This window comes from Anarhichas minor, unplaced genomic scaffold (assembly GCF_050575085.1).
Source record: "Anarhichas minor isolate MPS153535 unplaced genomic scaffold, ASM5057508v1 ptg000040l, whole genome shotgun sequence".
In the NCBI taxonomy this organism is placed as follows: domain Eukaryota; kingdom Metazoa; phylum Chordata; class Actinopteri; order Perciformes; family Anarhichadidae; genus Anarhichas; species Anarhichas minor.
In genome coordinates this window covers 16,715,913-16,739,790 of record NW_027466486.1, presented here as the reverse complement: position 1 = coordinate 16,739,790, position 23,878 = coordinate 16,715,913, and the positions used below count along the sequence as shown (strand labels likewise).

Genomic DNA, 23,878 nt, shown 5'->3' with positions numbered 1-23,878 from the left:
ATACAATAAAAACAAAGCACCTTCTGTAAGAGTAAATATATGTATATATATATATATATTTTAAACAGCCTAGAGATACTACATTGCAAGTTTGAGTCCAGGTTTTTTCTCCAGGAACAAAATGCAAATTCATAAAACAGAACAGAATTTATAATTCTGCATAGAAAAAAAGCAGTACCATGTTCAATTCCAGTTCCAGCTCCCCATGCAACTAGGAGCAAAAAACTAACTTCAACAACGTATCACTAAAGTTTGAATTCACGTCCTGCCTCAAATATCAGCTGATGGACTCGATGAAAGGCTTATTATTTTGGAGGTGTTTAATTGTGATATCAAGCCCCACGGTACGCCCACGTTTTTTTTCAAATGAGGTCAAAGGGCGTTCTGTCAATCCTCTCTTCTTCCCCACTGTTGTAATGTTGTCATCCATCTGAAGAGTAGTGGTGGGACCGTTATTTTGTGTTTGCCTTGCCCTTCATCCTCATCCTCATCTTAAGACGCCGTTTGCTGGCCAACCAAATCCTCCGCTATTGTTTGGGCAAAGCCCTCATTTGGAGACGGACTCATTACCTGGAGATGACACTGGCTGGTGTAAGGTGCTGGCCTAATGTTAGTCCATGTGTATTGCTGAGGACCGAAGGAAGTGCAGTGTCAAATTTGAGGGGACCCCACGAAACTTTCACACCGGCAAATGCTCTCTTTGGAGCTTTTGCACCCAAATGACAGACAAACCTATGCCACTATGTCTTGGCAGTGTATTGCTCAGAACCGAACCTCTGGTGCAACAAACCAAAAAGTGCCAAAAAACATGAGCTGGTTTCAAAACCTATGAGTGTAAAGTTGTTTGAGGCCAGGCCATGGGCCCGTTCTGAACAGGCCCATTTTGATCGGGCAATGCAGTAGTTCAACAAATGGAGCAAGGAAGCCCATGACTGCAGCAACGCTGCCTCTGAGAGGCTCCTGATCCACTTCTTTCGGATTGAATGCTGTCTTTTCCCTCAGGTATGTTTGTGTCACAAAAGGTTTTCCACTTCTTGCAAAAATATTTGTTCGAATGGACGGATCAGAAGCAAATAATGGGACAACTTTATTTGAACTCCTCTCATGAGTAAACAGGTTACAAGACTGTACAAGGAAATAATATACACTGAGTAAACAGGGCCAAAGCTTTTCAGCACACGTTTCTACAGCCCATTGAGAGAGTAACGTATGTGTGTATATATTAGATGATGTAATACTAAACCCCCCTTAAGCCTCTGGTGCACATGTTACCCATGCATAGTGTCATAAATCTACCACTGGTCAGGTGATCACTTTCCTTCATGATCCCAGGTGCAAGGGGGCGTGGCCTGGGGAACAAAGGGAAGATATTATTATTATTATAATTGTTTGGGGTGGAAAGAAAAATGAAATACTTTTGAAGGTAGATGGTATAAGCCTCCGTTGACGGGGGATAAATAATTTAGCTCTTTTTTATGGTTGTACCTCAAACCACACTTGATTAGCCGGATTAGAAATTCCCAATACTACGTCCTGTGAGTTTACGTCTTTTGGGGACGTTTTGTGCAACACATAGCTTTTCCTTAATACATTTTTTTTCCTTTTTCTGAATTTTGTGTGTTTGGTGCGGTCTGTACATGGAGGACTTTTTTGAGTTGGACAACCGTTGTGGACTTGAAGTGACATTACAGTTATTTAACCGGTTATATTTCTATTTAAGTTCCTTTCACTGCATTCCTTTTTGTTGTCATTCTTTGAATTTCCTCTTTCAACCTCGAACCATTTTTGACAAACCATACGGGTGTCTGTAACTAGTGTATGGCATTATGTATGTCGAGTCTAATTTATAATGGTTGGCAGCAGCACTTGGGCTGATTGACTAGTTGTTTGAAAATGATTATCATGGCCTGGAGTTATATAGCTTTAAAAAACAACTGACATACGAGAGTGGCAGCTGTGGAAAATGCTTTCAATGTTTTCATCAGAGGGTAGTGCAAATCACCAGTGTAGACAATTGTTAATGTATATAGTGACAAGCTTATGTGTTGAGTTGTTACGTTTCCATAGCATCAGTGAAGAAACTACACATTGCTTTAGTTCAGAGCATTTCACACACACGACTATACACATGACATTCAAATGCAGATGATGGCAACTTGGAATAGTTTGCCCGGTCCAAGCCGCCTCGTCAGTTTCATTGTGTCACTTACTGGCAAAGCTCACTCCTCCTCTCACCTGGAGTCCCACAATGCCTTGCTAAGGGATTCCTTTGTGTCCCATAGAAAATGGGACGAGCCGCTAGAGTGAAGGTACAAAAGTCTCCCCCTGAGTTGTTAGCGCCATGGATTACATGAAAGATTGTTACATAAGGCCTTAATCTGCATGGTGGTAGGTAGAAATCCCCCTACACAGAGGTGGGTATACGCTGTATTCATATGTGCAGGCTAATGTTTTTTTTGTGTGTAATGGAATGTGTTGCTCAGGTTGATTCCAAGGTTTGGGCGGTTGTTGTAATTATGTTATGTGGCATGCAAATGCTGCCAGCCACAGTCAGTCTATAGTCTATAGAAATGGAGTTGCCGAGCCTAACATTTGGATTTGAAGAGCCCGGTCATGCTTTTTGCTCTCTGCCTACGTGACATGGTTCCACTACTGGAGCACTAAGCTCTTCCTGTCATTTACTGCACACAGACATTTGTTTTTTTTAGCTGGTGACCATTTGCAAAAGCAGAAATGCATTTGCATTTGTTCCCCCCCAGAATTTAAATCTTGCACAGAGCAGCTTAAAGACCAAACAAACAAGCACAGGAACTCATTAAATGATAAACTAATCAAAGAAAGTAACCAATTTTGGTGTGTTTAGTTTGGAACACAGAGGCCTACGTGTCACCAAACTAATTTCCAAAAATGTTATGCATCAAAATACACAGAGATACACATTTGGAAAAGGATACATACGCATATAGCGCCCACACACACACACTCTCTCCCAATCCTCCAGCTGCTGAACCACAGCTCTCCTAACACACATCACAGACACACTCCTACGTAGATCAGCAAGAATGTGGCACAGAGTCGACCTCACAACTGACCGGACTGAGAGCACATAGAGCTGCCGTGTTTCCGTGTGAAATGGATGTTTGCATTAATGTTTAATGCAGAGTGGGGTCGGCCCCGGAGGCTTAACCAGGTGCAGCAGGAGAGCCATCGAGTTGTGAAAAGAATTTTTTCGAGAGACCGGTCCACCGCGGTCAACTTAACCTGTGAATGGATGAAAGCATTGACACTGAATCCATCGGAAACCAGACTGTTGGCTGTGCTCCATTGTGCGTTACGCCGTGCATCATGTCAAGCGACGGGAGGCAACGTAATCTGGAAGAGAAGAAAGTGCAGTTTTATAATGTAGATTAGTCAAATACACATAAATTATGAATGAAACATAACTCGCTGCTTACTTTCAGGAGGAAGGAAGGAAAACTGCCCACACCAATTGTTAGTTATGAGTTATGAGTAATTGCTCCATTTTAATTCCACCCACTATTCTGTAACACTTACCGAATATATGTTTATATATCTACAACAAAAGGTCATTTTTTTATTATGTCAGAATGCAAAGTGGAGGATTAGCATTCTCGTTTAAATGCTTGTTTCCTAACAAGTCAGCAAACTGATCAATTTGTGGAACTGCCTTTTTAAAGGGACAGTGTCTAACATTCCGTGTGATCTATTGGCAGAAATGGAATAGAATATTAATAAGTATGTTTTCATCAGTGTATAATCACCTGACACTAAGTGTTTTTGTAAGCTGAAAATGAGCCGCCATGTGGCCACGGTAGCCCAGAAAGCACAAACCAAACAGGCTCTAGAGAGGGCCTTTTGGGTTTTTCATTTTCATTTGGCTGCAATCTGAAACATCACCGCTGGATGTTGCCATAACCAACACACTGGCCCCTTTGATATTGTCATGTTGTTTCAATATTACAATAGTCTATAGTCCCTGCAATTCAACATTAAATCATGATATAAGGATAGCAAGCTTTTAAGTGAGCATGTTTTCAGACCAGATACTAAAAACAACCAGGGAGTAAACATGTTTTTTAAAGCAGGCAGAGGGCAGTGTGGGAAACCCACTTTACACAAAGCTCCATTGAAAAGGTGCGTTGGGCAAACTCTTGAGAGGTAACAGAGATGATTTGCTGCTAGTGGCTGTCCTCTCTGTAGTGGAGGGGGAAATCACACGGAATAAGGCGCAGGTAAGAGTCAGATTTCATGGAGGAAGAGTGAGACTGCTGGCGTGAAGAGGGAGCTGGAAGGACTGACTGCCACAATAGAGGGACACTGTGTGTTTGTGTGTGTGGTAAAGAGAGAGGGCGAACAAGCAGAAACTGGCAAAAACAAGAGAGGAAGGAAAGATGGCAGGTCAAGAGACGGGCCAGATTTATAGAGTACCATTTTAGTTTTTAAAAGCCTGCCCGCATTACATTAACTCGAGTGATTATAGGGGGAGTGGGGAGGCGTTGCGGTAAATCATGTCCACTTTCATACAGTGGCGGCTCGTTCTTGATGGATCGTGTTTGTTGGCGGAGCCTCGCGCAGAATGCATGCGACGTTGCCAAGATGTTGCAACAGGGGGAGGCCGGGGACGATAGCAACGCCTTTGTGTTTGAGCATCACAACTGAGTGGTTGTTCGTGCTAATTCTGTCAAGCTTTGACACACGGTGCACATATTTGTCCACTACAAATACAAAAATCCCTTGGACGTCTGCTACACACTGACAGACCACGTGAGTCATTGTCAAATACAAAGAGTTCCGTTGTAACACTAGCGTTGGATAGATGTAACAATGAGAGGCAATTTGCTGAAATAAGACTTACACTATCCAATTCATGCAAGAACGTTATAGAAGGATGAAGAATAAATACTTTTTAATAAAGTGAACAACTCAAAATGAAAAAAAAAAAAACGTATTTCTTCTTAAAGTTAAAATTAGCACAACAACTGCTGTGTTTGAGTGTGTGGACTGTATTCCTCATTATTGCATCACAAAGGCCTTAGGTTTCAATCCATAGAGATACAATAAGAGAAGATCGGACGTTACCATTAAAATCGACGTTGCAAGAAGGTCTGAGCGGCGGCCATTTTTATCTGTAGCATTGCCACTGCGACCATTGTAGCTGGCATATAAACTAAAACCGACTAATGGCCATCCACAACTTTGTTTGCCTCATTTGTATCCAGTGCAGCATTAAAACATGGTGGAATAAGCAAGCTAACTAGCAGACAACTGGCTAGTTAGCTTGCTAATTCCACTCAACTAGCAAGCACTTGTGCTCCTAAACCTATTTTAATTCTGTGGCTCAATCACGGTCACAGTTAAATCGGATGTAGACGGTGCCCCTGGGGTACTGCCTTTGTGGGCCCAGAGCTGACTCTTTAATTAACTATAACAACTTTCCCCACCGCCAGCAGCCATTACATAGCGTACTGCTCTAGAATGTGGGCTCGAAGTTAGCATGCATGCAAATATCAAATTTTAACCGGCACAGAACGAAGGGTAGAAAAATTACGTGAGTCGAGGAAGTTATTTCACATGACGATCTCCAAAACGAGAAAAGTGGACAGCGAGACCAGCGAGACCAGAGTCTTTAACCATTAATGAACAGATTCTTTAAGGTTTATTCTTCACACGGGCAGTTTAAAGCCAGTATGGCTCATATGTTCATGTGGTGATTAATAAAAGCGGTAATGTGAAGCACCACTACGAGACAAAGAACAACTCTTTTAAGCAAACGTACCCACTCATGTGAAATTAAGTCACATAATGAACGAACTAAGAGCCCAATATGATCAGAATCCTAACACATGTTAATAACAGAGAGAATAGAGCTGAAACAAGTGGTTTAATAACCACAGATAAAGTCCCTGCACACTAATTTCTCTTTTTAGAAGATGAGAAAAATATAATATCATGGTTTTTGGGTTGACATCACTTCAAACCTGAATGAACTGAATGTAAAGCTGAAGGGCAAATCAGTGAAATACATTTTTCTAAAGGTACTTTATTTTAAGATGCAGACGTTAATACAACCGTTGGTTAATTCAATGTATATGGAACTAAATCATAGCACAAGTTACACATTAATCCTAACCCTAGGTTATGTAAATCAAACCAATGTATCTACAATACAACATCCGCAACACCAAAAAAAGAATTGCTAAATCCACAGTGTTGCTCACAGAGACATGTCACTGCTCCCGAGAGCTCAAAAAACAAATGTGAGTGTACGGTATTGATGACATCACCGCAGCTATTTTCTGATTGTTTTACATCTAACCCCGCATGACGACAATCCCTGGTCTCGCCCTATTCCAAGGGGCAAAAAAAAAGGGGCCTGTGGATATTGTGCGGCGGTATTTGATTTGTGGCTTCATGTCGCTGTAGCTCTGAGAGACTGTCACTGACAGCTGAGTCACCTCCTCTTAAATAACGCGTTCCTGCTCGATCTGTGATTGACAGCGAAGACGTCAAAACTGCCACAGCCGTCTGAAAATGTGTGTTGCCAACAAGTCACACACGTTCCCACTCTTCTGTAATGCAATTTAACCGACACACACACGCACACAGAACTCCTACAAGGATGTGAAAGTCAATTATTCTAAATGTGTGAGCGTTTCAGGGAGGAAGTGTAACGTTTGGCACCGTGCTTCTCCAACGCAACAGACCAAAATAGCCCACTTGTTTGCACACTCTTAAGTTTGCAAGGATATAATATCTCCATGAACAAACAAGAATATGCATGGTGTATTTAAGTGTGTAAAGATCCTTGAACCATGAACCTTTGCAAGGGGAGCTTCAAAAATGATACTTTGATAGTTTGAAGGTGCGCGGGCTCGGAATCCATCTGTGCCATTAGAAGCCTCGTGTCCCATATCATTTGCAACAATTCCCGTTTTTTTCTCTTTTGTCATTCTGTTGGTCAGTGAAATGAGTCCAGTCACATGACACACATGGACGAACGTCTTTTTCACACATCACTCGTCTCCATCGGCGCCACCGTGATACGACTCTTGCAGCCGCAACAGAGTGCCGAACATCAAGGAATGAGCGTCTCTGATCCCTCTGATGTGTGTTCTGTCAAGTTGGAGATGTGTAGCTGTCACTCTTTGACGGGGGGGGGTAAAAAGCAGCTAGTGAATAAAAAAATTATGATGTGCAATCACTGGTTTGGAAGAAATTCCACAAGTAGAGGGTAATTTGCTCCAGGAGAGCATCCCCATCAAACATCATCAGCTGCACACTGACAAGTTGGTTTCATAATAATAATAATAATATGCTCTTGTTCTTTTTCATTAGTCGCTGTGAGCCAGAAGGGCTGCACCTCACTCCTGATTGAGTCAGAGCCGCCGCTGATTGGCTTACCGTCCGTCACGCAGTCGATGCTGCAATGTAAACACCGCTGTTGCCTTCAACAGAGGAACATGAGATATGAGAGATAGATGTTCTTTTTACTCCGTGCGCTTGCTTCCCTGGCTGTGATGGTGTTTCTCTCTGTAATGTTGTTGCCTGGTTACAGAGCAGAAAGCAGGAGGATGGCTGGTTAAAAAAAGAAAAATGACCTCTTCCTGACCTTCAAGCAGCTCGATCAAATGCAAAAGATTGCAAGAAAAAAAAAAGTGTTGAGAGTGAAGCTGAGTTTTCGTGTCCTGGAAGCGCCCGAGGCAGTGAACACAAGGAGCCCTGCAGACTGTGCTGCACATCATGGAGTCAATAGGCAGAGGGGCAGAGGAGACCTGCTATCATATGAGATCCACCAGCCTTGTGTCTCTGTCTCTCTCTCTCTCCCCCCTCTCTCTCTTTGTCTCTTTCCCCCTCTCTCTCTTTTTCTGTCTCTCTCCCCCCCTCTCTCTCTCTCCCCCCTCTCTCTCCCCCTCTCTCTCTCTATGTTTCTGTCTCTCTCTCTCGCTCTGTCTCTCTCCCCCCCTCTCTCTCTCTCTCCCCCTCTATGTTTCTGTTTCTCTCTCTCTTCCCCCTCTCTCTCTCCCCCTCTATGTTTCTGTTTCTCTCTCTCTTCCCCCTCTCTCTCTCTCCCCCTCTATGTTTCTGTTTCTCTCTCTCTTCCCCCCTCTCTCTCCCCCTCTCTCTCTCTCGCTCTGTCTCTCTCCCCCCTCTCTCTCTTTCCCCCTCTATGTTTCTGTTTCTCTCTCTCTTCCCTCTCTCTCCCCCTCTATGTTTCTGTTTCTCTCTCTCTTCCCCCCTCTCTCTCCCCCTCTCTCTCTCTCGCTCTGTCTCTCTCCCCCCTCTCTCTCTTTCCCCCTCTATGTTTCTGTTTCTCTCTCTCTCTTCCCCCTCTCTCTCTCCCCCTCTATGTTTCTGTTTCTCTCTCTCTTCCCCCTCTCTTCTCTCTCTCCCCCTCTATGTTTCTGTTTCTCTCTCTCTTCCCCCCTCTCTCTCCCCCTCTCTCTCCCCCTCTCTCTCTCTATGTTTCTGTCTCTCTCTCTCGCTCTGTCTCTCTCCCCCCCCCTCTCTCTCTCTCCCCCTCTATGTTTCTGTCTCTCTCTCTCTTTCCCCCTCTCTCTCTCCAGTGTTCTTGCTCACTCTGATGTGATGGCGTCAGCTGTTGCAGGCGAATGATTACTCGGGGACAAGCAGGGTGCAGTGTTGCCCCCCCCCCCCCCCCCCCCCCTTCTCTCTTTGACCCTCTGATGCAAAAGAATAATAATGGACCTCAACCAGCAACATTCTCTAACATTTCTCTCATATTCCCTATTTTTTGTTTACAGTGAACAGAGAACTCCAGGTGTGCCTGATGATGAGTGCCACTTGATCATGAATTGAAGCCTGATTGTTAATTATCAGCGTAGGTGACGCCCCTAAACAGATTAGGTGTTGGGCCGTGTGCCAATGCTCTGGCTCGTGCCCAAGAATTGGAGAGATAAGAACTTCAGCAGTAATGGAATCGAAATGGACCAATAGTATTTCTTTAATAATCCAATCATTATACTTTACTCTAAGACAGGGGTCACCAACCTTTTTGAAACGGAGAGCTACTTCAAGGGCACTGAGTAGTACGAAGGGCTACTTGTTTGATACAAACTTCCTGAATAACAAACTTGCACAGATCACCTTTTAATAATAATAATAATAATATTTGTGAAGAGACTATCTGATCACATGTCAATGTTAATTATTACTCATAATAATTATTAAAACCTCTTGAGCCCTAACCTTATTTTTTAGGCCTCTACTCAAAAATTGCATACCCTTACTAAAAAGAGTGTATTTCTGCAACTACAAGGTCTATTTTCTTAATTTGTTATAATTGATGTTATAATAAACACACAGCTCAAATTGAAAAGTTTCAGGTTCGCCTGAAAAGAAAAGCACAGAAAGCATGATTATCTCTTTTGAATGATGCAGCTGAAAGTTTAAACCTCTCCCAAATCATAGCACAATATGTGAACAGTCTCTCTGCAAAGTTAGACTTTGATAAAGTGAAGCAGAACAAAATTAGAGAGGTTTTAGTACAGAGAGGTCAGGCGAGGTCACCAAAATTGTCATTTTGGAATCATCTGTTCCATTTTAATTATCTATACTATATAACTATATATTTCACTTGTTTTATCACTAATGGTGTTCAAAACATCCAAATACAGCAGTTTGGCTTCATTTTGAGAGCCAGAATCCTCTCTGAGCCCTCTCTGTGTCTCTGTCATCATGGAGTTTGTCTGACTCCAGTTCCTCTGTGTCTTCGCGGACCTGTAAGTCAGCAGCCCATTGGTCGAATGTGTCGAAGTGTTTGACACCTCTTTCGACGCGTTAGAGTCTAGAGAATTGAGCCGACCCCACGTGGAAAAGATTTAAAGCACTTTTAGCCAGTCAGAATCAAAAACGCGCCGTCCCTCGTGAAGCGTAAAATCCGATACGCAGAAAGTCAAACCCCCACCCCTGGTTTAGATAACACCCACTGTATTCACGGAAACAGTTTTATGACAGGACATCCGTAGAACAGATATTTGAAGAAAAAAAAACGGGATTCTATGCTTTGTCTTTACGAAAACAGCGAAAGGTGAGCTGCATTTCTGATAATAATCGATAAAGCGGTTTGTGGTTCTGGTGTTTGATGGCTCATCTCTATGTAATGGTTTCACAGAGAGAAATATTGAAGATATTTCCAGGATCTGTGTAGAATTGGCTTGCTTTCTGGTATCTCGGTTTCCCGTGTTAGCTTGTAGCTTTCCGCCATGAGTGAGTGCGGAGTCGGCTCACATCAATGACTGATATTTTGGTAATTCTTATAGTTGTTTGTTTTAGTTGTGTAGAATTGTGTTTGGAGCATGTAAGAGTGGCTTACATGATCTTGTAGCCCAGAGTTTTTTCCTTAATTGGGTATATAACATGTGTGTAACATTCATTATATTCGTTCCTGAAAAGTGCATTGTACGACACTCTGTACGCTAAACTTGGTCCGCGGTCGGGCACAAGAAGTTTCAACAATGATTGTGTATTTTGTTCAAAGTCACATCTGTTATATTTCTGTACAAATTATCACTTCTAACATTTTTTAGGAAATCATTAACTGTCATATCGTCACATCATGTCTCGTTTGTACTAACCGCTACTTTTGTAACATTTTTTAACAAATCATGAACTCTGTCCCATGTTTATACAAATGATCAGTTATGTAAGATTGATATCCGAGTAATATCCGGCCAATCCAAAGACGAGGATTGTAACCAATTAAACGTAGTTATACAATGGCGACTGGGTCCGCCCACTTAGTGTCAAAAAGAAAAACTATGAAAGTTCTGCGAGCAGAAGAGCAGTGATAGTAGTCGCGCGCTAGCGGACGCCCCTCGCTCTCAAAGCATGCTTTTCTCCTCGCATGCTGCAATTTTGCTCGCGCGAGCAGATATTCTGCGCGGAGTGATGTGAAAGCACTCATCAAAGTAATATACGCTGGCTGTTGTTTAATTTGCACGCACGTGACCTCTACACACACGCGCGCGTGGATCTTATTTGCGCTCTCGGATTTCGACAGTGATTTGTCTTCTTACTAGTGCTATTTTTAGAACATGCCTTGCGGGCGACTCACGTGGTCCCTGCGGGCGACCAGGTGCCTACGGGCACCGGGTTGGCTACTTCTGCTCTAAAACATATAATAATCTACATTATATTATATGTTTTTTTGTATGTTCCTACAATTGAAAACCTGTTTTTTGTTCCTTGTGTTGCGCAAATAATTTGTGGACTGTAAAAAGCAGATATTTTTTGTTTTGTTTTCATGTTCTTGGTTAAAAGAGCTCTCCTCCACTCGTAAAATGTTCTCTCACCTAAGAGCAGAGCAGAGATAAGAAATCAGTGGGCGCTGAGACAATGACAACAAATGCTGGATGCGAACACAAATGAGAGGAAATGTGTTCCTGAGTCACTTTCTGCATTGTTTTCATTGCTGTTTTTTGTTTTAATTCTAACGTTCACGTCGTGAGAAAGCCGGCCAAGATGCCGCCGTCTTCAGAGGCATCTCGTCAAGGAGGAGCAGTCTGTGCTTTTGCCCTCTACCTTCTCTCTCTTTTGAGCAAATGCGACGTGTTTCCAGGATGTGGAAGGCTCAGCGATTTGTAATATAGAATTCTTTATTTTTAATTTTTAGATGCATTCCTTCCCACGCTGAGGGAAATATTCATCACTTTAATTTCACTGTGTTGCGTTAGACATCTTGGAGCGGTAATCGGCTGACTGGGGACGCGTCGGCTGTTTCATCGAGTTTACAGGGACGGAGTCCTCTAAAGACAGACGGAGGCATGGGAGCTTGTTTTTACTTGTTAAAGTCAGAAGAGGACACGTAACATAGAATATTCCTCATTCAGTAGAATGATATGTGTGTTTTGTTCAGTTCATCACTACATTTGGTTGCTGGGTGATTTGCCCCCCAAAAAGAACGAAACCTCTCTGTAGTGAGGAACAGCTAGTTTGGAGCAAAGTGTACAGCAGAGCAGTTTTATTTACCTCAGCATCAGCATGCATTAAACACGAGCTAAAAGCATATTGCTCCTGAGTGTGAGTGTGTAATTTAACTTCATATTGTAACGACACTCATGGGATAAGTGCTTCTGATTCTCTGCCCCTGAGCGCGGTAACGGCTCAGTCGGTACTTTCACCTTCTTATATGGGGATCCCCTCTTGTGCACAAGAGTGGGCTTTGAATGCTGCTCTTTTGATGAATGATTCACACTGTATGTGCATGAAATATCATACTAGCCAGTTCATGACACACACATACACGCACACACGCTGCTCAATGCCTCCTTCAATTCAGATCTTGCTCGGCGCGCGCTTTGATGATGTAACGAAACAAACGCCGCTGCATCACGGTCAAACGCTTTGAAGTCGACGAGGACTCGATGAGCTCTGCTCTGGGATTTATTATGTGGCTCCAACGTCGGGTTCCAGAAGTATACGCGTTGTTATTTGAACCCATTGCGTTGGAAACGTAACGGTATGGAGACCCAGCGCAAGCTGCAGGAGTGAAGGGGGAATGGACACGTGTTCTGGTTTCCACTTTGTCGGAGGAAAACAGTGTTTGTCCTTGAGTTGCTAATAAAGGACTACATTACCCACAGGCTTGTAAAATCCCAGCTGTGCATGGCTGGTGCCCAGGCCACTGCGTAGAATGTTGACTTGCTGGTTGCAGCTCCTCAACTGGAGAGCAAAAATACAAAAACAGTCACTATTATGATGTTGTAGCATGATTTGTCTTCTAAATTGTAATCTGTACCTCAATTAGTTTGTTACCCCGGGTTACAGGGAATTCTTCAACCTTTTTTTTTTACTCACATGGTGAACAAAGAATCAACAAACTGAGAAAAGTCTTGATGAATTGAAGTAAATCGGGGATTAAAAACTGCAAAACTATATCAAAACATCTGTTCACAGGCTCTCAAGTAGTGAGCATACAACTGGTAAATGAGACTTGGGATTATACTGTGCCAGTTGTGAGACTGAGTTTGTAAACAGATGTTTTGGTATAGTTTTGTTGTTTTTAATCTCCCATTTACTTCAATTCATCAAGACTTTTTCTCCCTGTTTGGGTCCAACTAAGTTTTCCTCAACAATCCAAGGTAGACCCTGCATGAGTAATCAACATACTGAGATCATTTTGTGGGCGAGGTATCCCTTTCAAAACAGTTTATTTAGAAAATGTGAAAATAGTTTGAGAAATCATTGCAACGAGTGAGAGGCATGATTCAATGGCGCTCTCTAAAGCAGGGGTCTGTTAAAGTCCAACTCTATGGAGCCCCTCTCATACAACATGTATTTATGCAGAATTGGCCATTTGCAGCTGTTCTCAGCAACATACCCATGGATGTGTATATATTCAGTATTCAGACCCTGAAATTTCTACATTTGTTTTTTTCTGTCAAGATGGGGTGCTGAGTGTACATTAATGAGAAATAAAATTAACTTTTTTGATTTTAGCAAATGGCTGCAATGAAACAAAGAGTGAAAAATTTAAAGGGGTCTGAATACTTTCCGTACCCACTGTACATACACCACTATCACTGGATTACTCTAATACTGAAAAATAAACTTGAATTACAGACCTGTACATCTTACAGACCTTAATTACCTTAATGAGCTCCAAATTAGACGGGCAAATATGACAATGACTAACTTTGCATGCACCTGTCCCCCCCCCCCCCCCCCCCCCCCCCCCCCCCCCCCCTCACCTCTTTGGAAAGCTCTGCTCTATAAGGCTTTGCTGAAGCAGCTGTCTTACATTGACATAAATAAGAGGTCTGTTGGGCTCAATACAAGGCATGAAACGGGAAAGCATCTTGCATAAATAATTAAATTTGCGCTCCCATCATTACGTTGGACACCCTGTGGCCACAAGCTCTTTTCCAGAGCATGTCAAATGCTCAAACTTTTTTCTTTTCTTTTTCCCTTGCAACTTTTAGGAGTCCCTCTGTTTCTGTGAATGAGTCATGTTTATGCCTTTAGTTGTGAGTAATGGGCTGCCTGCTATGTTAATAGGTGTGTGTTTGGGAGCACAACTGGTGCAGCAAAGCCTCGAAGAAAGAGGGAGGAAGTACGATTGCAGTGTGTAAAATTCATTTTCTTTAATGAGCATCGGGGAAGCCCAGTTGACATCTTCATTGTCACCGAGCAACCCTTTCTTCCCCTGGATAATACTTTCAGACTGAAGCCGTGTGATTGCTTTCTTTGATATATAAAAAAACTAAAAAAAACAGCGTTTGCTCTCACTCTGAATTGCGGGCGAATGAACACACATTACTTAGGGGGAGCATCTCAGGTGCTGTCAGAAGGCATTCCTGTGATGCTGTTTCAGGGGTGGGTGTTTGGCGTAGCTGGTATTTCATCATACGCTGCGGTTCGCTGTCTCTGCTCGTTGCGGAGTTTATTGCATCGGAAGCTTGTTTACCGGCGCTGCGTGTTTGACATCCAAAGCGAACGGTTCACAACCTATATTCAGCTAGAGGAGGACATTTAAAGAGGGACATATCATGAAAAAGTGCTTGAGCACATCATTTTGGGTATCTGGAGTGTCTACCAACCCACAAAAGAACCTGGAAATTTGACCCTAGCATTTAACCCATCCTCAGCATTAGGAACAGTTGGCTGCTCTAAAGCTCCCGGGGAGCAACTTGGGGCTCAGTGTCTCGCTCAAGGCCATTTTGACATGGCAGGAGAAGCCGGGGATCGAACCGCCAACCTTGGTGTCAAAGGACAACCCGCTTTGAGCCACAGCTGAACTGAAGTGAGACAGCCCGGCCAGTTTTTTGACAGCTGCCTACATCAGAAAACATTCAACATGACAGTCAGATCTGGCAGATCAAAGCAGCTTTTATCGGTAGGTTGTCTTAAAGAGACAGGCGCTAAAATGGAGCGTTTCAGACAGAGGGTGAATACAGGTATATTCAGACTGACAGTATGAGAGACATAATGTGTTTATAGAACCGTAAAGCATGTAAACATGTTCTAACAGAAACCCAAAATACAAGTATGAACCTACAAATTAGCATGATATGTCCCCTTTAATTTCATTTAATATTACACTACTGCATATTGCACTCAGTTTGACTCAATCAAAGTTTTAATTTTAAAAATGTCCCCCATTATTGCTCGTTTTGTCAGTTGTTTCTGCTTTCTGCAGAATGTAATCCATGCTGCCTTCTTGCTTAAAAAATTCAGTGACAGCTATAGAGCAGAAGCGAGTTTGCTCAGATAGCCTCTTCCTGCAAAGAAAACTGTCTGAAACGCTGCATTTTAACGCCTGTATCTTTAAGAACACCTACCCAAAAGAGGGTTAATACAGGTGTTGTTAGAAATAATGTGTTTTATTTTAACGTTAAAGCATCTAAACATGTTCTAATAGAAACCCAAAATACCTGCGTTAACCTGAAAATTTGCATTATTTGTTCCCATTAATTTCATATTCCACAAAGAAATGTCATCCACGCCAAGTTCAGTGACGACTATAGAGGAGGGTAGAAGTGAGTTTTCAACCGCTGCTTGTTTACAAGACAGGGTTTATGCTGAAAAAAAACATGTACCAACATTATGACGAATGCAGAAAGCCTCTTAGAAACCCCCCCCCCCCCCCCCTCTTAAAGCATCCAACAAGCGCAGTAGGTGGCATATTAACATGAACACTTGAAATCCGCCTCCCTCTATTTAACCCTGTTTAACCTTCGATGCTAGTCGTTAGAATGAGACCTGGAAGAACTTGACGTCTCTATTAATCGCAATGAGACATATTTGAATTATTTACTGTCACCGCACTCTCGTTTTAAAGACTGTTTTAATTGGAGAAGTGGAGGTTACGCCTTGCCTCTGTTGGCACACGTCTCCAGTGAGAAGTGCGATCAAGTGTGTGCGTGTGTGACGCGTGTTTTTTTTTTAGGGGAGAGGTTAGGCGACGTGCGTGGAATTCTGCGAGGGTCTTAATGAAAGCCGGAGTGCTTAGCGGACACGTGGGCTCCTCTGATGGAAATCAATGCAGCCTTTTGTTGGGCGGAGCGAGAGCAGCCAATTCCGGGGGCCTGAGCTACCTGACGCGGCGCTGGCAGACTTTGACGAGCATTTAATGACGTGTCACTGCACCGGACAGGTAATCAATTTATTTAGACAGTAATGTATGTAGGGGGGCAAAATAGGAAAGGGGACGATTGCGATGCGAGGCCCAAGGAGTGTGAAAATCCAACGGCATCAAACGTCTCTTTGTTGAGTTGGATCTTCCCACAGCTGCAAGTCTCATAAGCATGTTAGACACATGTGTTTGACCTGCAAACAAACCAGAATCCGTAAGATTCCAGCTCCACCAGTAGTCTTTTCTTGGACACAACGGATCCACTGCCTCTCACACTCAGCCTCCCACGCCTTTTCACGGGTAATTGGCTTCATTTCTGGATCATTGCACCAGCGTGAAACAGAGCCCCCGAGCGCCATATACATCACGTACAGCGCTGTCCCCGTCCTACGTGTCTGTCCCTCGTGTGTCTGATATCTTTTTTTTAATGGATTTTGCAGGAACCATCCACTTCAATCTCAGTCAAAACAAAAACAAAAGAAAGATGTGAGACATTTTGAGTGATTTGAGAGTCGAAAAGAGACAGCCTGAGAGAGAGAGAGGGAGATGTACGTTTGCGCGTATCCGTGTTTAAGTGACAGGTCGAGTCAAGCCTCATTGATGAATCCACTAAGCGTTTGAGGGATTTCGGAGTGTGGTTGGGACTGAATTAGACTGTTCACTGAGCTGAGTTAACTCTCTTCTGTGGTGGTGAATTGCACTTGGACTGCTGGCTGTTTGTGCACAGGAGTGTATGTGTTTGTCATGCACATACTTGCGTGGCTGACGGGGATGCCAGAAATGCTGTTTTCCATGAGTACATTTTGAACAACATTATTCCGGCGAGGGTTCTTTATTGGCAAACCAACTACTTTCCGTAATATATCGAAAGAACCGTTGAGTGAGGATACGTTGATCGTGTGAGGATGAGCTAATGCAACCTGATAAAGACTCATTTTCACTGCTCGTATATTGAAAGTTTAATTTTTTCATTCCATAAATGGGGTTTGGAACTTAGATTGACTGGCAAATAAAGAGCTTTATGTTGAGGCTCATTGCTGCCTCAGGCCTTCTTGACCTGTTAATATCGGGGACATAATTGCCAACACGAGGCCTCTCCTGTGATAGCCACTCAGCCAGCCAGCTTGTCCAACGCCAGCTGTCAGCCAGTCACAAAGCAATCCACCTCTCACAATGGCCAGTCAGCTCCTCCAGCAGCTTTCCAGTTCATCTAAGAGCTTTGCAGCAGCTCCAGCTACCAGGCAGCGGCCTGCCAGCTCATGCAGTGTCTGGCCGGCCGGAGAGCCAGTGTCCCCGGTAGCGACAGCTGTTGACCCCAAACCAGGCTCTCTGTAAGGGGGCAGAGTTGACTCCGCTCGTCTGGCCATCAATGGGGAAATGAAGGGTCTCGACAGCATGTGGTGATGTCCACTGTTTTGGAAGAGCAAAACGTTCATCCAGGCCTAGGACAAATTAGACAAATTAAAACCACCTCATTTGAAGCTGGGGAAGGGGCTACTCGGTACTACTGCACATAACTCTTTTAGAACATTTCGTAATTTCTTCAGTTGTACCAATTGCTAATCATTGATATACTTGTCTCTTGGCCCGTTAATACATCTTTAATTTCGTTCTCATCCTGAGGTATATCTGCAGAGACGTACCGATTTGATGTCACATTATCCACTCCTGTTGACTAGGGAACAAAAATGACTTCAGAGTTAAATGCACTGATATTGCGCTTGACCCTTCTTCCATCTTGTGAACACATCGCTTTGCTCTTAGCCTATCCATCAATGCTTGAAAAGACACGAGCTGTAAATGCTGAGATGTAATTTCAAGTCCCAGTTTATTAAAAGCACACAGCCATCCTTTTGTATAGATAAAAGGATTTTACTTCAAACAAGGTAAACATACAATCTTCTTCCCCCCCTGGAAGGATCTCGTGTGAGCATTTTAAGCATTAATAGCATAGAATGTACACACATCTGTTATGCGAGTCAACATCTTATCATGCATATCTTCTTTGGCCGAAACCAAAAAGGTGCTCTGTCCTGAAAGGCAGTGTTCAAGTTCAACCGCTCTTTAAGGCTCATTTGAAGAATTTATGCTGGCGTCTCCTTCCTAGGCAGTGTTGGATTGGTCTGTGGCTGTGTGCTAATTACACATGGACTAAGGACAAAGTGAGAACGATAGTGTGTATGGGTGTGTGTGTGTGGCAGCGCTGGTGTTACCGAAGTGAAAGAGAAAGTTGTTGCCTCTCCTTTACAGTAACAGACTTCTGTTCGATCTTGTGGTAATTGGCCAGAGTTTAGAAGGTGAAGACAGAGTCAAACAAAATCAGGCAAACTTGTCCTCAGGTAATTATGTAGAGCTTATCGATATCCAATAACCAATTCATATGGGCCCTGGGACTTTTCTTTTTAAACTATGACTCAAGTTCATTGTGCCACTGCTTGAGTTCTCCAGCTATTAATCTGCTGCACCAATACTGTGAATGTTTCATTGACTTCAAATTTGATTTAAAGTGGATAATGTTTTTTTTTTTCTTACATTTTGAGCATTAAGGTGAAACTGTGAAACTTTTACTGACGATACTAAGGCTAGTGGAGCGATGAGTGTGTTGGACTACCACATAAATGGGACCTCTGTCAACCTGTCTTCACTCCCAACGTGTCAAATACTGAGGCTTGGTCAGTGGCCCTTGGTTTGATGTTACGCACCAGGCTTTCAACTAACTCCAAAGTAAACCAATCCATTATTAGACTCTCAGAGCAACTGACGTAGTATGAAGAGCAAAGAGGACCACATTGGGAAGAGGTCTGGGTGAATGGTTGGGTTCAGGTTTTCATCTAGAAGACGGCTGTTTGTGTCCTTTATGAAACCGAGCCAACCTAGACTTATTTCAAATTTGATTGTATCGTAACTTACGTTCTTCACTGGCGCCACGTACAAAAGTTACAAATGTAATTATTTTACCTAACAAACCCAAACCATTAAATCTTCTGAAAGCTAACCTGGTGATTTTGTTGTCTGAACCTAACCATGTAAACCCGAAAACTAAGTAGACCTACATTGGAAGTTTATTTCAAAAAGAAAGCCGTATGTATTTGGCAAGCAGAAACTGTACGTTTTCTGTGAACACAGCTTATTAAAAAAAACACTGTGCATCTAACAAACGGAAACCGACACCCCGTCCCTGAGACTTTAATAAACAGAAGGAGTTGAGAGAATGCCTGCTTCAGCATGGATGCCAAATCGATGGCAACCAGTAAGCCCAAATAAACACAGCAAGGAGTATTCATTATGTACTTGAATGATTAATAACGGTTTTCAGGATCTCTTATCTTGTGTCTCTGCGAAACGTTCTCTGAAAGTGAGATGTGGATTTGCTGTTTTCGCAGGTGAACCGTTGGCTGGCAGAGCTGCTGCTGGCATTCCTAGAGGGTACTGGAGCTTCTCCTGGGTGGCCGAGGATGACCTGAGCTTTCCCAACGACTCCGTGCCCATGTCAGGTGAGTCGGGATGTTGTCAGCTCTCCTCAGGCAGATGGACAGGCTAAGGTGCTTCTGTGCTCCGAATATCCTTTGCCCCCAATTGGCCATGACACCTGACATCAGCTGTCTATCAGTTCACATAAACGTCTCTGTCCAGCCTGCCCTCTACCATCCGCACTGATGCCATCACAAAACTGGGCTTCTGTTGATCAGCCTTTGTGTGACCCACTCAAGGAACCAGGAAAATGCAACATCCAGTACCTATGACAAAAACATCTGGAACCTGCCAGTGCTGATAGAATTACTCAAAAAGAATAACTGTGAGGAGCCGGGCTGGTTACAATGGTGAAAGTATAAAAATGTATCAGATAAAACACAAGTATAAGCATAGAAATACAACATTTCCTTTCATTTTTACACTTCTCTGCACAAATCTACCAACAAAAGCCTCCTCTTTAATTAAATGAAATATTTGTAGAAAATGTATACTGTATGACAAATGTGCCATCAAATCATCCAGTAGATAATGCTAGAGGAGAAACCCAGTTGAAACAAAGTTAAGGAGAGTACTCCATTTTGATTAATTAAGATATCCAATGTGCTTTTCCTAAAAAGAAAGTTTAAAAAAATTGTAAGAAGCAATTAAAAATTGTGGAAAAGTTTGCCCAAAATATTAATAACAGTAATTCCAAATCAAGAAAGTTTACTTTTCAAATAATCCAGCCATTAAGAACCAATTTCTCAAGTGATAACTCTTTTTTTTTAAAGATGGAGAATCATCCCGTCCGCTGAAGCATAAGAACCACAAGAACAGATACAGCATATTTAATCAACTTTCAAAGTTGGACATAAAGCGAGAGAGAGGAAGAGCTAAAACATGAATCTTCTATAACTAAGGTGTGAACTGCAGCCAGATTCCTATTCAAAGGATATCATCACGGATTCACTGTAAAATTACAACATTCAGGGTTTCTTGCCTTTTTAATACGATCCTAATTTATAGAATCCTTGAGGGCATCGGAGAAAAGTCTCTCTGATGCCCATCACTGTTAACAGAATACTAAGTCTAAACACCACATTTATGCTAAGAACAGACGTACTCATGTGGATGATGCGATTGTATTGGATGTTCCCTCACAGCTCACTAATCTCAATTGACTGTCAGCCGCTGGTGCGGCGATATGTCACAGATACAATCACAAGCACTTTACTGCAGCTGTAAAGCCTTTTGCTGAGCTTGTAAAAATATATACATTGTAATAGTTGATGAAGAAATGGAGCTGCACCTTCCTGCATTAGATCGTTTTTAACGATGAAAAAAGTGATCCTGCTAATCCTGAGGTTGTCATGCACTCACAACGATCGCTTTCTCTGGTACCGGCTTTATTGAGCCATATTTTGCAAGCGGGATTCAAGCATGTCAAACATCATCATCATACATGCGAAAACAAGCGTGACTGGTGAACTAGCATTGTTTTTGCACATTTACTACCATTGAATTTGATGGATTTATTGTTTATGTACCGCAAATTGTTCATTAACTAGCGAGCTAGCGCACGCCATGCCGCTAAGAGTCTAGTTCGGCTGTCGGAGAGCTTTCTGCAGTCTTGTAGTCTCCGAGCTGCGGGTATTGACTGATGGTTTGTTTAGACCCAGCCCTGCCGCTGGCCACCGGCACGCTGTTTGGCTGATTTGCTGTCAGAAGTGTAGCATGAAAGCTTGGTGGAACTGGTAAGCTAGCTGGCTAACTAGCCAGCCACTAAAGGAAACATTTTTGCTTCATCCACACACTTTTGTCACAGCGTAGAAAAGCACATCAGTCGAGGCAACTGTATAATCAATAAGCGACAACATGTCCACCACATGACTTCTGTTTAAAATTTCTGGACTGGACTTTTGCCTCTCAGAACGGACCAGAAAATGGAAAACAAGGTGTGAACCCGCCTGTAGAATACCATTTCCTATCATATACAGCTCTTTGTAGAGTGGTATTAAAATTGGTATTGGAAGAAAACAAGTCTGAGTGGTAAGATAAGTGATCTGAAGACCGGAGCCCAATATTCCCACCCCCCTGCTGGGTGTGAGCATCAGAGCAAGTGAGCCCAGGGGCACATGCGTGTATCCGTGTCATGTCAGGTTCTCAAAGCCAATTCCCATCACTCGCTAGCGACAGCTCCGGCTTGTTATTTTTCTTTTGCACCTTTCCAACCTCTTGGAGGGTCGGAGGTCTTCCTGTAAGTGATGATTCGATGTCCCACCATCGAACTGCCACACAAACTGTTTATGAAACACATCCTTGACTGTGGAACAGTGGGACCTTTCTCCATCTGCCTGTGGCTGTGAAAGCCTGCAGTGGACCTCACTGTAATTGGTGTCAGTTAGTCACCGGATCACCCTGCCGTCTCTAAATCAATCCGTCAATCCGTCAAGCACACAACCGACTGCATTTGCTATGATTCCACATATGACAGCTCTGACCTCTCATCTCTTGCATCTTAGCTAACCAGAAACGGAAAAACATTTTTTCTATTTCTGTATGGTGATTAGTGGACCGAACGTGATGTGGCTGGAGCAGGCAGGATCACATCTGGGCAGTAAAAGCCAGATGACTCCAAATGAATGATGGCACAGTTCAGAGAAACAAATTAAATCATCATTTCCACAAATGTTGTGTGCTGTTTGCCAAATTGTTGATTGAACAAACAAGTACAAATGTAACATGTTTTACTTGCTCAATATTTCACATTTTCTATTACATTGTATTCTTACTGATTGCATGTGTGGTGCAGTGTTTATATTTATACAGTGGGGAAAAAAAGTATTTAGTCAGCCACCAATTGTGCAAGTTCTCCCACTTAAAAAGATGAGAGAGGCCTGTAATTGTCATCATAGGTACACTTCAACTATATGTATGTGTGTGTGTGTATATATATATATATATATATATATATATATATATATATATATATATATATATATATATATATATATATACACACACACCGTTGTGTGAAAAAGTGTTTGCCCCCTTCCTGATTTCTTTTTTTTTTTTTGCATGTTTGTCACACTTAAATGTTTCAGATCATCAAACTAATTTAAATATTAGACAAAGATAACACAAGTAAACACAAAATGCAGTTTTTAAATGAAGGTTTTTATTATTAAGGAAAAAAAAAAATCCAAACCTACATGGCCCTGTGTGAAAAAGTGATTGCCCCCTAAACCTAATAACTGGTTGGGCCACCCTTAGCAGCAACAACTGCAATGAGTCTTTTACAGCGCTGTAGAGGAATTTTGGCCCACTCATCTTTGCAGAATTGTTGTAATTCAGCCACATTGGAGGGTTTTCGAGCATGAACCGCCTTTTTAAGGTCATGCCACAGCATCTCAATCAGATTCAGGTCGGGACTTTGACTAGGCCACTCCAAAGTCTTCATTTTGTTTTTCTTAAGCCATTCAGAGGTGGACTTGCTGGTGTGTTTTGGATCATTGTCCTGCTGCAGAACCCAAGTGCGCTTCAGCTTGAGGTCACGAACAGATGGCCGGACATTTTCCTTCAGGATTTTTTGGTAGACAGCAGAATTCATGGTTCCATTTACCACAGCAAGTCTTCCAGGTCCTGAAGCAGTAAAACAGCCCCAGACCATCACACTACCACCACCATATTTTACTGTTGGTATGATGTTCCTTTTCTGAAATGCCGTGTTACTTTTACGCCAGATGTAATGGGACATACACCTTCCAAAAAGTTCAACTTTTGTCTCGTCAGTCCACAGAGTATTTTCCCAAAAGTCTTGGGGATCATCAAGATGTTTTCTGGCAAAACTGAGACGAGCCTTTATGTTCTTTTTGCTCAGCAGTGGTTTTCATCTTGGAACTCTGCCATGCAGGCCATTTTTGCCCAGTCTCTTTCTTATGGTGGAGTCATGAACACTGACCTTAATTGAGGCAAGTGAGGCCTGCAGTTATTTGGATGTTGTTCTGGGGTCTTTTGTGACCTCTTGGATGAGTCGTCGCTGCGCTCTTGGGGTAATTTTGGTCGGCCGGCCACTCCTGGGAAGGTTCACCACTGTTCCATGTTTTCGCCATTTGTGGATAATGGCTCTCACTGTGGTTCGCTGGAGTCCCAAAGCTTTAGAAATGGCTTTGTAACCTTTTCCAGACTGACAGATCTCAATGACTTTGTTTCTCATTTGTTCCTGAATTTCTTTGGATCGCAGCATGATGTCTAGCTTTTGAGGATCTTTTGGTCTACCTCACTTCGTCAGGCAGGTCCTATTTAAGTGAT

At 42.7% G+C, this 23,878-nt stretch overlaps 1 protein-coding gene across 1 annotated transcript in view; it reads left to right on the top strand.

Annotated features, from left to right (window-relative positions):
- The window catches only part of alk (ALK receptor tyrosine kinase), a 369,109-nt gene that overhangs the window by 120,219 nt on the left and 225,012 nt on the right, over positions 1–23,878 (top strand). The window contains exon 2 of the mRNA XM_076107773.1: positions 19,498–19,608. Coding sequence (XP_075963888.1) covers positions 19,498–19,608 — 111 coding nt within the window. The remainder of the gene's footprint in view (positions 1–19,497; positions 19,609–23,878) is intronic.